This window comes from Stenella coeruleoalba (assembly GCF_951394435.1).
Source record: "Stenella coeruleoalba genome assembly, chromosome: 2".
NCBI lineage: Eukaryota > Metazoa > Chordata > Mammalia > Artiodactyla > Delphinidae > Stenella > Stenella coeruleoalba.
The window spans coordinates 122,948,533-122,969,639 of NC_137147.1; the positions used below are offsets into that span (position 1 = coordinate 122,948,533).

Genomic DNA, 21,107 nt, shown 5'->3' on the forward strand with positions numbered 1-21,107 from the left:
ACTAAAATTTAAAAGTCTGTATTAAGTGCTGGTGTGGAGGTGGAACAACTAGAACTCTCATACGTGTTGGTAGGAATGTAAAATGGTACAACCACTATGGTAAACAGCTTGGTAGTTTCTTAGTAAGTTATGATCTGTCCATTTCACTCCTAGGAATTTACACAAAAGAAATGAAAGCATATATCCATACAAAGACTTATGTACAAATGTTCATAGGAATTTTCTTTCTAATAGCCCAAAACTAGAAACAACCCAAATGTCCATCAATAGTTAAATGGATAAACAAACTGGTATAGCTATATAATGAAATATTACTCAGCAATATAAAGGAACAGATATGCTACAACATGAATGAATCTCAAAATAGTTATGCTGGGCTTCCCTGGTGGCGCAGTGGTTGAGAGTCCGCCAGCCGATGCAGGGAACGCGGGTTCGTGCCCCGGTCTGGGAAGATCCCACATGCAGCGGAGCGGCTGGGCCCGTGAGCCATGGCCACTGAGCCTGCGCATCTGGAGCCTGTGCTCCGCGATGGGAGAGGCCACAACAGTGAGAGGCCCGCGTACCGCAAAAAAAAAAAAAAAAAAGTCATGCTAAGTCCAAGAAGCCAGACCAAAGAGAGTACATACCGTATGAGTCTATTTATATAAAATTCTAGGAAATGAACATCAGTGTTTAGTGACTAGGTCAGTGGTTGTCTCAACCTGAAGGGCGTGAGATGGTGGAGTGGTGGGGCAAGGAGGAGATGTGGGGAGGAGTGGGATGGAGAGATTACAAAGAGGCATGAGGATATTTTGGGGGGTGATGGATATGTTCATTTTCTTGATTGTGGTGGTAGTTTCATGTGTGTATATACATTCATGTGTGTTTTTCAGATTGTGCACTTTTATGTCAATTAATAAAGCTGTTTTAAAAAACCATATATATGTATCAGCCTTTCAGAGATCCCTCCCCATTAACACTACTCCCCATGTGGATACTTCAAACTCCAATTCTATAATTTACTATGGATAACTTATTTAAAATTTCACCTTATTGTCATTCATTTATTTATTCATTCAACAAATATTTATTGGATTCCTATTATAAGCAATGCTAGAAGAGTGGGTAGTGGTAAGAACCCAGAAATGTGAACATTTTCTGTTGCTGCAACTCAGCTAGTTTGATTGAAAAGATTTCAGAGAACAAGGGCAGAGAAGAGAAAGCATCCCAAGTAGAGTGAATAATTAGCAAAGGCTCAGGGGTGTTAAGTGAAATGGGTATATGACTGCTGGTGGTTCAGTTTGGCTGGTATGTTTGGGGGCTAGGGGCCATGGATGTAGAATAGCATTTTCCAAACCAATTTCTGTAGTTCACTAGAGTCACAAGACATTAATGCACAATCTATGAGGGAAGGTTACTGCCAAAGATGACCAAATAAGCTGGGAAACACAAATATTGGTTCCACAAAAGAAGGGTTCTAGGATCAAATAAATAGATAAACATGAACAGGTTTCTTCACATTTTCTCAAAGGCTTTAATGTGGTGTAATTCCTTGTGAATATACTGCAGAGGGGTATAGTATGTAGCACTTTCCCTAACTTTTTTGACCATGAAATCTTCTTTTTCTAGAGAATCTATTAAATCTTATGCAAGCATATTTTGAGCATTGTTTGGGAGACCCTTGAGGTAGAGGAAAAATAGAAGGGTGAAGCGATGTTTAGAAGACATTGATCTCAGGCTAATAGTTTGACTATTTGGCAGGTAGTGGTGAGCCCCTGAAGGTTTTCATCAGGAAAGAGAAATGAAAATGCTCCTATGAGACTAATCTGTAATTAGTAGACAAATATATTATAATGGAAACCACTGGAGGGAAAGTGATTTTCAAACTTCAGATATTCTAGTACCTTAACATATCTGTATTCTGCCTGCAATATTGTTAACTTTTTCTTTGAATCTGCACAGTTTTTAAAACCTTAAATACTTGCTTCAGCTTCATCCTAATAAACAATAAGTGACATTATGAGTTTGATGTTATATTTTCTCCTAATACACTTTAAAATAAAAACATACATATTAATATTTAAAGTGTTTGTGCTCCACCTAACATCACATTAAGCATCACGAAATGTAAGCACTACACACTTCAGGAATTTCTAAATTTGAGCAATGTTTCACGACCATTTTTAACCATGATCCATCACTCAAGAAGATTTCATCAAGTTTTACTTTCTATAGTTTATATTCTGACAAAGTAGGCATTTTCCCTAAAAATAAAATGAGAATATTCTATATGGTTCTTAAAACTTCCCCCAAGAAATTCTGATACTTCTTCAGTAAATGAATATGGTCCTGAAGCCATCTTCTTACCACAAGTTGAAAAAAATCACTGGGTGAGTATGTTACTGCAATTGTAGAGAATGAATTCAGGTGCATAGTAGCAGGGGGAAGGAAAGTGCAGGGAAGGGAGGGATGAGGGGGATTACGGAAAGGAATAATTATTGTAATTTGAGAGCTATTTGGATGTAAAAATTAAAGAAGGGGGACAATCAAGATGGACTCTTGATATTTTCAATCTGAGACTCTGGAATAGGGCTTGGCACATTTTGGCAATGGGACAAATCCTGCCCAGTCTGTTTTTATAACTAAAACTTTATTGGAACACAGCCCTGTTCATTCACTTACATGCTGTCTATGGCTGCTTTCACAATACAACAGCAGAGGTGAAGAGTTGTAACAAAAACCCTATGGCCCTCATGGCCTAAAATATTTACTATCTGTCTCTTCACAGAAAATGTTTACCAACCCTTAAAAATGGTGATGTCATGAACAGAAGTAGCGAGATAGAGAGCAATTGTCCTATTGATTAGACAATCAATTTGGTCTCAGCCAGATTGAATTTGAGGTTATGGGAGAAAGTTTATATATAATGTCTAATTTAGTAGTTAGAAACAGATCACTAGTTCTGAATGACACCTTTAAAGTTAATAATTTTTCCTTTTCTTTAAAAAAATTATAAATTATTCCATGCCTATTTCCAAATAAGATTTGAGATGGCTACAGGCAAGTGTTGAAGTGTGCCCTCTCCTTAATAATCCAAAATAGAGCTTTACATTTTCACCAGGAAGGAAGTAGGAGCTTTTCTTTTCTTCATAAAGCAATATAGAATGAAAATATCAAACATAGCAGGAAGGAACAAGCCTAAGGTCAAACTATGAGAAAGATACAGAGCCTGAACTATAATCCGGGCAAACCCCTCATTCCTGGGTAGCCCTTCAAAATGTGAAAAGCGAATCTTTCAGGTTCAACATCTAAGCTTTGCCTAAGCTGCACGGTACAGCAGCTCCAATTCTAACATGACTTTTGGATGACTTTTTTTTTTATAATAAGCTCTTGCCCTATTGGCAAGATGAGACAAACAATGCAGTAGGTGCTGTGGTCTAGAGAAACAGCAGTAGCTTGGGATGGGGAATCTGAGATTCCAGAACCTGTGCTGTCCCAACTACTCATGTAATGTGGGAAATACCCAGAACAGATATTTACATAACACTTTATACTTTCACATATTTTATCTCATGTGGCCCTTACCATAGCCATGTGAGGTACAGAGGCAGGTATGATTATCCCTATTTTATAAATGAGGACAATGAAGCTGAGAGATGTTCAATTACTTGCCCTATGTTGCATGGCCAGAATCAGGACCCTGGTCTTCTAATAATTTGGTGGTTTCCCATCACATCATTCACCCTTTCACTGACCACAATCTATAGTAGTAGGAATCGAATGCTTTTGCTTTGTAAACCTAAGAATGCAATTTTAAAGTAATCACATTTTAACAATCAGAAAATGCAATATCTTTACCAGATTTTACCACACTTTCTTATCTTCTGTTTAGGGGAAGCAGAGGTGAAATTTTAAAAGCTACATAAGTAATATGTCCTGCAGTATCTGCTATTCTGGGCCTCTGAACTTAGTGTTAAACTTTGAAATTGATTTTTCTTTTTCTTTTTCATTTTCTTTGCTCAACTTTTGGTTTGTTTCATGGTCTCTCTTAATAGTGAATCCTTAAAACAGAGGTTATAATCTGAGCACTCACATGTTGGATCTAATCCCTTTACTTCCCTTTTTTTTCCTTTTGGCCAGTTAAAAAGTTGAGCCATTATTTAAAAATTAGAAGTTTCACATAAAGATCTAGATTTCTAGATTTCTGGCTTCCTTTGAAGACACCTAACACTTGTCAACACTGGGCCTATGTCACCACAGGCAACAATTAGGTGGGGGAGGAGGTGAGAGGCAGCTGCCTCTGGAGGTAGGATGCACTCTCTAGTTTGCCAGTTGCCACTGCTATTTATTCCTGGACACAGAAGCAACAAAGTAGTTGCCATTTGTCATCCCTCCTGTGTTGTTGTTTTTCTCATTGTAGAAGAATAGGTCTCTGTATCCATACCTCTCTTTCAAAGTGCAAGGCTGACATAAAAGGATGTGATTTTCCTGGCCCATGCCACTAGCCACTCATTTCCTGAACTGAATTTAATCTAAAACATCTGATTATGATACACTAGTATTTTATAACACTAAGACAGAAACAACATTGCCATTAAACTATGACTTACCATCGGTTGTAACATGAATTCCAGTTTCAGAGATGTTTAGATGCCAAAAGAAATGTGCATCTCTGAATCAATGAAATGAGGAATGTTATCAATACCTGCCTGGCTTCTGGAAGCATTTGAATCAGTGACCTTTCTTTAAATATGTGTCTGTTTCAATGTGTGGGGCACCATATAGTAACACCTTTAGCACGAAGACACACTTTTCAGTTCACTTACTTTGAGCTACCCGCTTATCATCAGTCACTTTTCTTTTCTTTGTAATAGCCATAGCTGGGATTTAAATTTTCAGTAGAAATCAGCCCAGGCACACACATTACCCTCTTGGGCTGGGCTTCCCAGGCCTCTCAATCCACTGGCCCACAACTGCCAGTCAGACATACCCAATCAATTGATACTATTTCCTCTGCCAGACCTGCCCAGTAGAATGCTGAAGCACATGATCAGCACCAGATCAAAGTAGGAGGAAGTAGAGGTCTGAAGCAGGGTCTCAGTCTTCCATTTCCAAGAGGTGATATTCAAAAATTTAATAACTGGTATAGCAGGAGGACCAACTAATCCATATAGATGGCAACTATGCTGGAGCTGGGTTCTGAATGTCCCCTGCTGTTCCAGGTGTTAACCTTTGGGTGCTGACTTGTGGGGAGCTGTGGGGAGGCTTGAGGAGGTTACTGGCTCCTAGGAAATAACAACCATTATGACTGTATGAGAGTGTACTAGTTAAACACCAACTTTACCAATATGTAAGCTGAGGCATCAAAAAGCTGTGAAATTGAAAAACACCCTATAAAGATACAAAATACCAAAACTGAATGAAAAGGAAATAAAAAATCAGAATAGAATTATAACAAATAAATTAGTAACTGAAAATATTCATACAAAGTTAAACCCAGGCCCAGATAGCTTCATTTGTGAATTCTACTAAACCTTTCAAGAAAAGAATAATGTGTACCTTTTGCAAACTCTATCAGAAAAAAGAGGAGGAACCCTTTCCAACTTATTCTACTAAGCCAGTATTATCCTGATACTGAAGCCCATGTTATCCTGATACCAAAGCCAGATAAAGATAACCCATGAAAACAACAAACCAATACCCTTGATAAATATGGGCACAAAATAATCCTCAACAAAATATTAGCAAATGAAATCTAGTGACATATAAAAAGGATTATACCCTATGACTGAGGGAGATTCATCCTGGGAATGCAAATTTTTTTTAACATCTGAAATCATTAATGTACTACACCATATTAATAGAATAGTGGACAAAAACTGCATGATCATCTTGATAGCTGCAAAAAAATTATTTGGAAAAATCCAACACCCACTTATGATAAAAACTTCTTCAACCTGATAAAAGTCTTAATTTTAAAAATTTAAGGCTAACCTCACACTTAACACTGAATGTTTGCATGCTTTCTTCCTAAGGTTGGAAACAAGGCAAAGATGTTTACTCTCACCACTTGTATTCAAGGTTTTAACAGATGTTCTAGCCAGTGCAATAAGGCAAGGAAAAGAAATAAAAGGTATGCAGATCAGAAAGGAAGAAATAAAACTTTATTATTAGATGACATGATCTTCTGTGTAGAAAATCCTAAGGGATCCACACAGAAAAAAAATAAAATACAAAACAAAAACAACAGTAAAACCCTATTAGAACTACCAATTTCAGCAAGTTTGTAGGATACAAAAGAAACAAAAATTGTATTTCTGTCAATCTGAAAATGAAATTAAGAAAAATTTTCATTCACAATAGCATCAAAAAGAATAAAATACTTAGGATAAATTTAACAAAAAAGTACAAGACTTTCACTCTGGAAAACATTACTGAAAGAAGTCAAAGAAGATCTAAATAAATGGAGAGACATTCCATGTTCATGGACTAGAAGCCTTAATAATATTAAAACAGCAATACTCCCTAAATATTGATTTATAGATTTAATGTAATCTCTATCAAAATTCCAGCTGCCTTTTCCCCACCAGAATTTGACCTTAAATTCATATGGTAATGTAAGAGACCTAGAATAGCTAAAATGATATTGAAAAAGAAGAACAAACTTGGAGGAATCACACTTCCCATTTTAAAAAACTACAAAGCTACAACAGTCCAAAGAGTGTGGTGCTGACGTAAGAACTGACATAGAGTTCAATGGGATAGAATTGAGAATCCAGTAATAAACACTTACATTTACTGTCAATTATTTTTTGACTAGCATGCCAAGATAAATCAATTAGGAAAAAATAGTCCTTTTAATAAATGGTGTTGAAACAATTGGATAGGCAGATGCAAAAGAATGAAGTTAGAGCCTTACATCACACCATATACAAAAATTGACTCCAACTGGATCACAGACATAAAAGTAAGAGCTAAAACAATAAAACTTTCAGAAAACATAAAAACTATGCATGAACTTGGGTTAGGCAAATATTCTTAGATACAACACCAAAGGCACAAGGGATAAAAGGAAAAAAATAGATAAATAGGACTCTATCAAATTAAAAACTATCATTGCTCTAAAAGAAAACCCACAAAATGGGACAAAATATTTGCAAATATATCATATACCTGATAAAGGACTTTTATCTAGAATACACTTACAACTCAATAATAAGACAACACATAACCCAATTAAAAAATAGGCAAAAGATATTTTACAAAGATGATACATGAATGGCCAATAAGCACATGAAAAGGTACCATTATAAGTCATTAGGAAAATACAAATCAAAACTATAATGAGAACCACTTTACAACAACCAGAGTGACTATAAACAAAAAGACAGACATTTAGAGGTGTTGGTGAAGATCTGGAGAAGTTGGAACCCTCATTCAACACTGGTGGAATGTAAAATTATGCATTCACTTTAGAAAGCAGTTGCATAATTCTTCAAAAAGTTAAACACAGAGTTACTATATGACTCAGCAATTCCACTCCTAGGTATATACCCAAGAGAACTAAAAAGCACATTCACACAAAACCTTGTGAATATCTTCATAGCACTATTATTTACAATAGCTAAAAACTGAAAGCAATCCAAATGCTCATTAACTGGTGAGTGGATAAAACAAATGTGGTAGTATCCATATAATGGAATATTATTTTGCAATAAAAAGGAATGAGGAGGGAACTGATCAAGATGGTGGAGTAGGAGGACACAGAACACACCTCCCCCCACAAATACATCAAAAATACATCTAAACGTGGACAACTCTCACTGAAAACTAACTGCAGACTGGCAAAAAGACTCCTGTACAACCATGGCTGTAAGAAAGATCCACACGGAATCAGGCAAGAAGAGAAGAGATGAGATCAGGTCAGTACCTGTGCCCCTGGGAGGAGGTTCAGAGGAAAAGGGAGATTACACAAGTAGAGATCCTCCCTGGGGAGTGAGTGGTTTGAGCAACATATTAGGTGCCCCGGCCTTGGGGTCTGACACAGGGAAGACAAGTCCCCATGACTGGTTGGAATGCCAGTGGGACTAACGGGAAGGCTGTGGGAAGCCTGAATTCCACTCACAAGTATCATGTGCCCACTTGATTGCTCCCAAGGCAGGGCAGAAGGAGCAGACTGAGGGCTGTGCAAGTGACTGGTTGGTTTCCCATGATTACTATGGTGTGTGCCACAGCCTGAGCCGAGTGAATATTGAAGTCCTGCTTGGGAGCTTAGCTGTGAGACACAGACTTGGCTCAGACCTGAAGCAGCATCTAGAGGGCAGGGGCAGCCACTGCTGGTGCTAAACATAGCTCATCAGAAAAGCCGTGTCTCTGACTGTGGCTGGACCACCACAGTTCACACTCCAACACATGCTGAGACCCCACGCAGGCCCTGCCTGCTCTGTGGTGCATCTATCTCCATACTAGGGCAGGGGTGGCTGAGGTTATGGGGAGAGCCCAGCTGTGAGAGACAAAGGAGTCTTGGGCCTGAGGTGGCATCTGAACAGGGCAGGGGCAGCCATCCTAGCTGCTTACACAGGCAACACATCAAAAGTAGTCCAGATCTCTGACCCCAGCTGGACTCACAGCCTGCGCCCTGACACATGTCGAGTGACCACACCAGCCCCTCTTGCTCAAGTACAGCTCCCCTCTGGGGCAGTGGTGCCAGTGCTGGGAGGGAGGAGAGCACACCCTTGAAGAGAACTGAGGCAGCTTGGGCCCGAGCCTCAGGGTTTCTGCTTCAGGAATTGACACCCACCCCCAACCCCAATATGGTGGTAAAAGCCACTGAGCAGAGGGGAAGCCTTGGCTCACACCTGGCTCTGGCTCTAGCCCCTCCATCTCCAGCCTCACCTTTTACCAAGGTGATAGCTGCCAGTTCACCTTGAGGAAAGACATGACTTGTGTTCACGCCAAATCCCGCTCTCCCACCAAGGCTACTGGGGACATGCAGACTGTATAGGGATGCTTCCACATAAGGACACCCCTTCAAGACTGCAATAGGTTACTATTTCACCTAATTTCATAGAAACAGAGAAAGTTAAGCAAAATGAGAGGACACAGGAATTTGTCATAATTGAAAGAGCAAGAGAAAACTCTTGAAAAAACAACTAAAGAAACAGATATGGGGGACTTATCTGGTGTGCAGTGGTTAACAATCTGCCTGCAAATGCAGGGGATGTGGGTTCGATCTCTGGTCCAGGAAGATTCCACATGCTGTGGAGCAACTAAGCCTGTGCACCACAACTACTGAGCCTGGAGCCCGCGAGCCACAACTACTGAGCCTGTGCATCACAACTACTGAAGCCTGCGTACCCTAGAGCCTGCGCACTGCAACTACTGAGTCCATGTGCTGCAACTACTGAAGCCCGCGTGCCCTAGGGCCCACAGGCTGCAACTACTGAGCCTGCATGCTGCAACTATTGAAGCCTGCATGCCTAGAGCCTGTGCTCTGCAACAAGAGAAGCCACATCAATGATAAGCCTGTGCACTGCAACTAAGAGTAGCCCCCACTCACCACAACTAGAGAAAGCCTGCATGCAGCAATGAAGACCCAACACAGTCAAAAAATAAAAAAGAAAGAAATAGATATAAACAATTCACCAGATAAAGAATTCAAAGCATTGGTAATAAGAATGCTAACTGAATAAAGAATAGATGAACACAGTAAGAATTTTAACACAGAACTAGAAAAATATAAAAAAGAACCTGTCAGAACTGAAGAGTAAAATAACAAATGAAACACACACTAGAAGGAATTAATAGGAGACTAGGTGATACAGAAGAATGCATAAGTGGAAGATAGAACAATTTAAGATAGAATAATGTAAATAGAATAGAATAATGTAAATCACCCAATCAAACAGCTAAAAGAAAAACAAATTCATAAAATGAGAACAGTTTAAGGGACTTTTGGGATAACATTAATGTTACCAATGTTTGCATTACAGGGTTCCCAGAAGGAGAAGAGAGAGTGAAGGGGGTTGAAATTTATTTCATGAAATTATAGCTGAAAACTTTCCAAACCTGAAGAAGTAAACAGATATTCAAGTACAGGAAGCACAGAGGGTCCCAAACAAGATGAACCCAAACAGACCTATACCAAGACATATCATAATTAAAATGGCAAAATTTAAAGAGAGAATTCTAAAGCAGCAGGAGAAAAACAAAGAGTCATATACAATGGAACCCCCATAAGACTAATCAGTTCATTTTTCTGAAGAAACTTTGCATGCCAGAAGGGAGTGGTATGATGTATGAGTGGTGTGACATACTCAAAGTGCTGAAAGGGAAAAATCTGCACCCTAGGATACTCTACCCAGTAAGATTATCATTTAGAATTGAAGGAGAGATAAAGAACTTCTCAGACAAGCAAAAACTGAAAGAGTTTATCAATACTAAACCTACCCTAAAAGAAATGTTAAAAGGTCTTCTCTAAATGGAAAAGAAAAGGTTATAACAAGAAGTAAGAATCTATAGGAAAGGAAAAATACCACTAGTAAAGGCAAATGTATAGTGAAGACTGAGGATCAACCACTTAAATAAGGTAGTATGAAGATCAAGAGACAAAGAAATTGTAAAATCAACTATAATGACAATAATCAGTAAAGGGATAAAAATGAAGATGTAAACTATGACATCAAAACCCAAAATGTTGGGGTGGAGGGAGAGAAAAAACTGTAGATCTTGTAGAATACATTTGAACTTAAAGGACTACCTTTTTAAAACAAGTAGATATAGTTATAGGTCAACATATATATAGGTAACCACAAATCAAAAACCTATAGTAGATACACAAAAACTAGAGAGAAAGGAATACAAGCCTACCAATAAAGAATATCATCAAACCACAAGGGAAGAAACAAAAAAAGAAGAAATAAACAGAGAACTACAAACACAACTGGAAAACAATTAATAAAGTGGAAATAAGTACATACCTATCAATGATTACTTTAAATGTCAATGGACTAAATGCTCCAATCAAAAGACATAGAGCGGCTGATGATAATAAAGCAAGATCCATCTATATGCTGCTTATAAGAGACTCACTTCAGAGCTAAAGACACACATAGACTTAAAGAGAGCAAATGGAAAAAGATATTTCATGCAAATGGAAACAAGAAAGTGGAGACAGAAAAACTCGTATCAGACAAAATAGATTTAAAAACAAAGTCTATGACAAAAGACAAAGAAGGGTATTATATAATGATACAGGGAAAAATACAAGAAGAGAATATTACACTTGTTAACACATATGCACCCAATATAGGAGCACCTAAATATACAAAGCAAATATTAACAGACATAAAGGGAGAAATTGACAATAATACAATAATAAGAGGGGATTTTAACACCCCCTTACATCAATGGACAGATCATCCAGACAGAAAATCAATAAGGCAGCAGTGGTCTTAAATGACACCACAGACAAGTTGGTCTTTAGAGATATCTACAGGACATTCCATCCCAAAACAGCAGAATACACATTCTTTTCAAGTGTGCAGGAAATGTTCTCCAGGATAGACCATATGCTAGGCCACAAAACAAGTTTCGACAAATTTAAGAGGACAGAAATTATCTCAAGCATTTTCCCAATCACAATGGTATGAAACTATAAATCAACTACAGGAAGAACAATGGGAAAAGCACAAGCATATGGAGACTAAACAATGTACTACTAAAAATCCAATGGATCAATGAAGAAGTCAAAAAGGAAATCAGAAAATACCTTGAGACAAATGAAAATGGAAACAAAACTTTCCAAAATCTACGGGATGCAACAAAAGCAGTTCTAAGAGTGAAGTTTATAGTGATACAAGCTTACCTCAAGGAACAAGAAAAATCTCAAAGCATCTAATTTCTCATCTAAAGGAATTAGAAAAAAAAAATGAAGCCCGAAGTCAGCAGGAACATGAAAATAATAAAGATCAGAGAGGAAATAAAATAGAGACAAAAATAGAAAAGATCAATGAAACCAAGAACTATTTTTTAAAAAAAGATAAATAAAATTGATAAACCTTTAGCCATGGTCATCAAGAAGAAAAGAGAAAGGCCCCCAATAAACAAAGCAAGAAATGAAAGAAAAGAACAACTGCTATCAAAGAGATACAAAAAAATTTATGACACTAGTATGAACAGTTATATGCCAAAAAATTGGACAATCTAGAAGAAATGTACTAATTTCTAGAAACACACCTCCTGCTAAAACTGAAACAGGAAGAAATAGACAATCTATACAGACTGATCACTAGTAGAGATATTGAATTTGTAATAATAATTAAAAAAACCTCCCAACAAACCAAAGTCCAGGACTGAACGGCTTCACAGGGGTATTCTGCCAAACATATAAAGAAAAGCTAATACCCATCCTTCTTAAACTATTCCAAAAATTGAAGAGGAAAGAACACTCCCAAATTCATTCCTTGAGTCTCCCACTACCCTGATACCAAAACCAGACAAGGATAGTACAAAAAAGGAAAATTACAGGCTAATATATCTGATGAATATACATGCAAAAATCCTCAATAAAATAGTAGGAAACCAAATTCAACAATATATAAAAAGGATCATACACCATGACCAAGTGGAATTTGTTCCAGGGATGTAAGGATGGTTCAATATTTATAAATCAATCAATCTGATATACCACATTAATAAAAGAAAGAATAAAAATCCCATGATAATCTCAATACACACAGAAAAAGCATTTGACAAAATTCAACATCCATTCATGATAAAAACTCTCATCAAGATTGTTATAGAGGTATCATATCTCAACATAATAAAGGCCATTTATGACAAACCCACAGCTAACATCATACTCATTGGTGAAAAGCTGAAAGTATTTCCTCTAAAATCAGCAACAAGACAAAGATGTCCACTCTCACCACTTTTATTTAACATAGTATCAGAAGCCCTAGGCATAGCAATCAGAGAGGAACAAGAAATAAAAGGCATCTAAACTGGAAGGGAAGAAGCAAAACTGTCACTATTTTCAGATGACATGATACTATACATAGAAAACCCTACAGTCTCCACTGAAAAAACTATTAGAACTAATAAGTGAATTGAGCAAAGTTGCATGACACAAGATTAATATACAGAAATCTGTTGCTTTTCTATATACTAATAATCAGAGAGAGAAAGCAAGAAAACAATCCCATTTAAAATTGCATCAAAAAGAATAAAATACATAGGAATAAACATAACCAAAAAGGTAAAAGACTTAAATTCTGAAAATTATAAAACCTTGATGAAGGAAATGGAAAGATATCTCGTGTTCCTGGATTCAAAGAATTGGTATTGTTAAAATGTCCATATTACCCAAAGCAATCTCCACAGTCAATGTAATTTCTATCAAAATACCCATGAAATTTTTATAGAACTAGAACAAATAATCCTAAAAATTATGTGGAACAACAAAAGACCCTAAATTGCCAAAGTAATCTTGAACAAACTGGAGAACAAACTGGAGTTATCACACTTCCTGACTTCAGACTACTACAAAGCTACAGGAATAAAAACAGCATGATACTGGCACAGACACATAGATTAATGGAACAGAATAGAGAGCCCAGAAATAAACCCACACACTTATGGTCAATTAATCTAAGACAAAGGAGGCAAGAATATACAATGGAGAAAAGACAGTCTTTTCAGTAAGTGGTGCTGGCAAAACTGTACAGCTACATGTAAAAAAATGAGACAAGAACATTTCCTCACACCATACACAAAAATAAAGTGGATTAAAGACCTAAATGTAAGACCTGAAATCATAAAACTCCTAAAAGAGAACATAGGCAGAACATTCTTTGACATAAATTGTAGCAATATTGTTTTTGGATCTGTCTCCTCAAGAAAAAGAAGTAAAAGCAAAAATAAACAAATGGGACCTAATTAAACTTAAAAGCTTTTGCACAGCAAAGACAACCATTGACAAAATGAAAGACAACCTATTGAATGGGAGAAAATATTTGCACATGCTATGATCAATAAGGGTTACTATCCAAAATATATAACCAGCTCACGTAACTCAATAACAAAAACAAACAACCCAACTAAAAAATGGTGAGAAGACCTGAATAGACATTTTTCCAAAGAAGACATACAGATGGCCAACAGGCACATGAAAAGATGCACATTACTAATCATCAGAAAAATGCATATCAAATACACATGAAATATCACCTCACACCTGTCAGAATGGCTATCATCAGAAAGACCACAAATAACAAATGTTGCAGGGATGCAGAGAAAAGGGAATCCTTATACATTATTGGCGAGAATAAATTTGTGCAGCCACTATGAAAAGCAGTATGGAGGTTCCTCAAAAAACTAAAAATAGAACTACCATATGATCCAGCAATAATTCCACTCATATATCTGAAGCAAATAAAACAAAATATACATTCACCCAATGTTCATAGCAGCATTATTTACAACAGCCAAGATTTGGAAGCAACCATCAACAGATGAATGTATAAAGAATATGTGAGATATATATATATATATATATATATATATATATATATATATATATACACACACACACACACACACACACATACAATGGATTATTACTCAGCCATAAAAAATAATAAAATTCTGCCATTTGCAATAACATGGATGGACCTAGAGGGTATTATGCCTAGTGAAATAAGTCAGACAAAGACAAATACTTGTTATAACTTACATGTGGAATCTAAAAAAATAAAAGAATTGAATGAATATAACAAAATGGAATCAGACTCAGAGATATAGAGAACAAACTAATGGTTACCAGTGGGGAGAGGGAAGAGGGGAGGAGTATAGGGGTATGGGGTTAAGAGATGCAAACTACTATGTATCAAACAAATAAGCAACAAGGTTATATTGTACAGCACAGAGAAATATAGCCATTATTTTGTAATAACTTTAAATGGAGTATATAATCTGTAAAAATATTGAATCACTATGTTGTATAGTTGAAACTAGTATAATATTCTAAATCAACTATACTTCAATAAAAAAACAAAAGGAATGAAGGACTGACACATACTACAACATGGATAAACCTCAATAACATTATGCTGAGTGAAAGAAGCCAGATGTGAAATACCACATATTGTATGATTCCATTTGCATTAATGTATTAAATGTCCAGAAAAGGCAAATCTATAGAGACAGAAATTTTATTATTGATTGCCAGGGCTGGGGGTAGGAATGAGAAGTGCTTGCAAATGGGCATGAGGTATCTTTTTATAGTGATGGACATTTTCTAAAATTGGAATGTGGTGATAGTTACACAGCTCTGTAAATTTTCTAAAAAAATCATTGAGTTATATCCTTAAAGTGAGTGAATTTTATAGTATGTAAATTATACCTTACTAAAGCTGTTAAAAAATAGCTATGAAACCACCATGCAGTTTTATATGTAATTCTGACTTTTATACATCTTATAACTACAAGACTTTCATAAGATAGGGCAGCACTGATTCCCAAAGACAATATGGCACAGGCTCCAAAAATTTTGAAAATCAATCTTAACATTCTGGCTCTACGAATAGATGGGTCACATGGTATTATTGCCTGACACCTAATAGGCCTCAATAAATGTTTACTGGATGAACAATTAAACCATCTTTATAGTGTGATTTCCCCCCAAATGTATCATCTACCTGATAGATGAAACTCAGTTGATTAGGGCATTTTTTCTTAAGAAAACTGAAATAAATGAAATGCCGATATCCTCAGGGGAAAAGCTGATAAGAGCTTAGGTAGTCAGCATCAGTTAGGCTATAATGAGGTAAGACACTAACTCCTACATGCTACAGACTCACTTGATTTAGTAGGGGTGGAGATGGAGGTGGGGAGTGGGAATGTCTGATCCACAGTCTTTCAGAGATCCAGGCTGACCAAGGTTTAACTGTACATCAACAGGAGTCATGGTAGACTAACAGAGATTGAAAAACTGTGTATGGGCTTTTCACTACCATTGCCCTTAAGTGACCCACCTCACTTCTGCTAATATTTCATTTGCTCCCTAATTCCAAAGAGGGCTAGATATCCAGGGGAGTAAATGGAATATTTGGCGAGCAGTGCAGTCTGCCACATTTGTCATCAGGGGACTTTGTCTCAGGATTCTTTTCCACAGCTAGAGATAACCTCCTTCTCCATCTATCCGATTAGGAACCACTGATCAAGAATTTAGAATAGTAAGACAGATAGCTAGTGGGAACCTGCTGTATAGCACAGGGAGCTCAGCTTGGTGCTCTGTGATGACCTAGATGGGTGGGATGCGGGGGTGGGGGGTGTGGGTGGGAGGTCCAAGAGGGAGAGGATATATGTATATATATAGCTGAGTCACTTTGTTGTACAGCAGAAACTAACACAACATTGTAAAGCAATTATACTCCAATTAAAAAAAAATTTTAAATAGATGAACTTCAGGTTCTTTGAAGCAAATTTTGATTCAGGAGACAAATACCCTGCTTGGTATCCCTGAAGCTTTTTTGGGAGGAGATGGTTCTTGATTCACCTTTTTTTGCCCAACACTGAGGATATCATCTGGTACATGGTAGCAGCTCACTGAGGTATGGAACTGAGTTTTGTCTCAGAGAAACAGATCAGGTGAAAGCCTACAGTCTGAGTACAAATACCTCCCATCTTCCCATGGTGTTCTTCAGTCACAACTTTTTTTTTTTTGGTTGAAATTCCTTCAATTCGTTAAATAGAAACAAGAAACCGTTAAATTCTGAGGGCAAAGGAGCAAGAACTGATGCAATGTAAACAATTACTTTTACTGTTTTATTACACCACAACTAACACCTCATCTAATAAAATTTATATTTGTAGTGTTTAACAAAAAATAAGCTCAATGCTTCAGAAGAGTAGAAAGAAATGCATCAAGATTTATATTATTCAACCATATGAAGGTATTTGGAGAAAATGTCTTATGAGGCTGTTACCAATCTGCACTCCATTATTTATAGTATTTAGCCCCTTAGCTTCTGGTCTCTGTTCTTGCAATGTCAGTTTTATCTTTTACAAATATTACTTTAAAACACAAGACCAAACTCCTTAATTCTGGCAATTTTGACTTTTCGTGTAACTTTTCATGCTTTTTAAAAAATTTTTATTATACCAAGGTCCCCAAGTGAAGCTTTTGCTGCGTCAGAGCTAATTATTCTCTATTCTTTAGGCTGCACATATTTGCTAACAACTCTCCCACTACCCGGGATGCCATTTCTTTTCTTTTCTATCTACTGAAAGTTTGCTCATTGCTGAAGCTCAAAATGTGTCTTAACCCTACTGTGAAACTCTCCCTGAATATTTCTGCTCACACTGATCTGAGCACCTGAAGCATCTAGGGTCTACAGCAGTCATCTATGCACCAAAAACTATCCAGAAGTCTTCATTTAAACTTTTTGCGTCTCTTTCTCCCAGCTAGAGTATGAGCTTCTTGAGAGACTGTATTTTATTACTTTATATCCCCATATATGGATTAACAGAGGACCCTCAAGAAATATTTATTGCATACCTACTCTGAGTTAGGCCTTGTAGAGGTATAGATGTGCTACTAGGTATTATATTTACTAGCTGAATTAATGTTTGAAGAATCTTTAAGATGCTATATTTTGGAATTTTTTATTGGGCTGGATTTTTTTAAAATGTTGCTATTTCAAATATGTTTTAATATACATTATCCTCATTTATCAGTATTTCCTGAACTTTTATATTTTAGTTTTAGTGAAAATATCATTTTTGAAAGTATAAATGCTGGATTTCATTTTTGAGAATTTATCCTTACATTCATTACCTACTGATTCTGTTTCATACACCAATATTATGTTTTCCTTTGTTGTTAGCAGATCTGTCCCTGGATCTCCGAATCTACAAATATACACAAAACTTGGGTCCAAAGATGATAATTTTCTCTTATATCTTTTAACAGCTGGATTGTCTATTATGCTAGGTAAGACAATATACATACAAAAATATTCATTTCCTCTGATAATTACAATAATATTACTGTGTTCCTTTAAATCCATATTAAAGCAACAAAAACCCACAGCTTCTTGGAGTATAAAATAATCTATTATTAATCTTACTACCTTTTTCCCTTTACCATTCAAAAATCCATTACTGATCTGCGAATAATGTTCTTTCTAAAAACACCCTCTGAAACTCTCTTCATGCCACTCTTACATTATGCCAGCATTTTATCTGCTTTTCCTTTGACACTTACTCCTTTAAAACTAGCAAAAAAAAAATCAGAAAAGTTTAACTCTTACATCTCTCACTGGGTTGTAAAATCCTTTGTCAAATACTCGATGTGCTTGAGAGGTTGTCCGTTTCTTTTTCGATCGAATTACACAATGTCCCGGCAGCCTGATTTATCAGTTTGGTCCACGCTGTATCAGTTTGGTGATTCTTTGTACAGATTGATAACCAGAAAAAGTCTAAAGTAGGGCAATTCCAGACTAAATTGGCGCAGCCTTTTCCCATAAAGCAACGTAGTATCTCACAAAATTCCAGGGAGAATGAATGATAGAGCATGCACCAATAGGGAGTGGAGAAGAGTGTTTTATCTAAGTTTGCAACCCAATCCTTGGGAGCCAGAGGTGGGAATTTTAAAATGGGGCTGTCCTTTCCTTGGAATTTTCTTAAAGTGGTATCGCTGCCTGATGATGTTAAAGTTTGCCAAAGATTGTCCAATCACTAGTTTGTATTAGAGGATTCCCCCCCCTTTTTTTTAAAGACCTTTTTGATGTGGACTTTTTTCTTTTTTTAAAGTCTTTGTTGAATTTGTTATAATATTGCTTCTGTTTTATATTTTGGTTTTTTGGCCAGGAGGCCTGTGGTATCTCAGCTCCCCCACCAGGGATAGAACCCACACCCCCTGCACTGGAAAGGGAAGTCTTAACCACTGGTCTGCCAGGGAAGTCCCTCCCCCTTGTTCTGAGGGAGGCAAATTGTGAAACTGACACTTGACAAATTTAGAGAACTTTAAAGAGTGGCCATAGGATAACATACTAATACGAAGAATCACATGGCTACTTTTGTGTCAGTTTCAGAGGGCAGAAGTTGTTTTAAGATGATTCATTTTTCATGATCAAATATCAGATGTCAAATTAATGCATTAAAATATTTCGTTTTTTAAGAAATGAAAACTAAGAGACTAACATTGATTACTTTTTAAAAATTGTTCTATCTATAGTTGCCTTTTTGTATGTGTGACTCTTCAATATTAGGAGCAAATATATATTATTTGGGTTGATCTTTAATAACCGAAAGATTTTTGTTTTTACATAAACTGAGGATTTCCTCATTTTAAGTCTAGCAAAAAAGTTCTAAGTACTACAAATTTTTAAGTATTTGGAAACCTGTATAAAAGGTCTTAGAAGTACATGACATATACCATCCATATACTTCAGTAACTTCTGAAGACCAGGTTTACTAAATAGATAATTCGTAAGTATTTCATTATAACTCATACTTTGTTTTGAGATAGGTCTTATTTTTATTTAATATAACTCAGCTTTCTAGGTTATTTACCTCTAACAGTAATTAAATAAACCAACGTAAATCTATAAAGTCAGGATATCTTGACAATGAACTGCTACATTATAATCAACATCAAGCTTGCCAAAGAACAATAAATAACAGTATCTATAAAGTCAGGATATCTTGACAATGAACTGCTACATTATAATCAACATCAAGCTTGCCAAAGAACAATAAATAACAGTAGTTTCATGAGAGGAAATTTTTAAAAAACTTCATTTCAGAAGAAAAGTTGTCACGTTAACAAGCAAGGTACTTAAAAAAATATTTTTTTGCTGTTCCTTAACAATGCTTTTTTTTTTCTTTTTACCATCATAAAGGTCTCTTCCTTTGACGACTCCTTCTGCTGACATAGGAAATTCCGTCCTGAAGAAATATTTATTGATGGCCTACTCAGTCATGCTAGGAACTGCCAGAATATTTAACTTACAAAGTTGTTATTGTTGTTTTAACGATTGTTTCTCACAGCTGTTATTGTCGTTTTAACGATTGTTTCTCACAGCAGACCTACGGCATTTCAAGAGCAGAGACTAGGTTACTGCCTCACTCTTGGAACGAACCTGCCAGCGTGCAGTGACTTCTTTTATACTGGGCTTAAGCTCACTACTTGATTACTAACCTTGGCCATATTACATAAACCTACCTGACCTAAGTTTTTCATCCGTCAAACGAGTATAGTAATAGTACCTGTGTCATAGGATTGTTGTGAGGGTTGAGATAACCTATGCACAGATCTTAGAACGCTGCCTGGTATACAGTAAAGCGACTGGGTGTTATTACTGTTGTAATTTCTCAACGTATGCATTGAACGAGAGGACGAGTGCGTCAGTGAATGCATGAATGAAAGAACTGATCAGTTACTGACGGTCCCTGAAGCTGCAGCCGGCTAAACTACCCCCTCAAAATTCTGAGCAAAGAGCTGATCTCAACAACAAACCCGGAAGCCGGAGTCGGAAGCAAAGACAGGGCCAAGGGCGGGGCCAAGTCATGGAGAAGCCACATTGTTGGCCAATAGGCACATCGCTTGGAAAACAAGCCTCTCGTGCGATCTATCGTAAAAAACGCGAGAACGGTGGAGCATTATCGCGAGGTTTCGTCTTCCTCTCCTCCGCTCTGTCTTCCCCCAACCCTCTGAAGTGAGGGTTCCGCCCCGTCCCGCCCCGCGTCGTCCGCGCCCCGCCCCGTCCCCTCCCGGCGCCCCGCCCCGCCCGCCGAGTCCCGGCTTGCCGTCCAGCGTCCCTGTGCCCGGGAGCGCTGGCTCCGCTGGTCGAGGTGAGTGTGGCACTTCGCCGTTTCGGGTGGCTCACGAAGCAAGGCCCTCTGGCCCGACCCCCGGCCCTGAGGCCGGGTCTGGCAGAAGCGTCCGGGCTGCAGCGAGTGGACCCCGGCCCGAGCGGGCCCGCCCGGGCCTCGGGTCGCCACAGCTGCCGGGCCCTCCTCGCCCTCGGTGGTCGGAGAATCCCGATACCGGGTCTGTGAAATCCCTGCCACTGGCTTCACTGCTTCCAAACTCTAACAACCAGAGTGTTTCGTTAACTCGG

General features: G+C 37.4%; 2 protein-coding genes across 8 annotated transcripts in view; one reads left to right on the top strand and one right to left on the bottom strand.

The window, feature by feature from the left end:
• The window catches only part of TTC23 (tetratricopeptide repeat domain 23), a 113,546-nt gene extending 93,067 nt beyond the window's left edge, over window positions 1-20,479 (bottom strand). For 3 of the 6 annotated variants that reach the window (XM_079914329.1, XM_079914328.1, XM_079914333.1), the window contains exon 1: window positions 4,806-6,406. In XM_079914329.1, coding sequence (XP_079770455.1) covers window positions 4,806-4,857 — 52 coding nt within the window. In that variant the 5' untranslated portion in view covers window positions 4,858-6,406. Of the gene's footprint in view, window positions 1-4,805; window positions 6,407-16,537; window positions 16,635-18,293; window positions 18,936-19,876 lie in introns of those variants that run through there. The other 3 variants (XM_079914331.1, XM_079914330.1, XM_079914332.1) reach the window with 3 other exon arrangements.
• Window positions 20,480-20,763: 284 nt separating this feature from the next.
• Window positions 20,764-21,107, top strand: part of LRRC28 (leucine rich repeat containing 28) — a 183,678-nt gene continuing 183,334 nt past the window's right edge. The window contains exon 1 of one of the 2 annotated variants that reach the window (XM_079907365.1): window positions 20,764-20,838. The gene's annotated coding sequence lies outside the window, so the exon portion shown is untranslated. The remainder of the gene's footprint in view (window positions 20,839-21,107) is intronic. The other variant, XM_079907366.1, reaches the window with a different exon arrangement.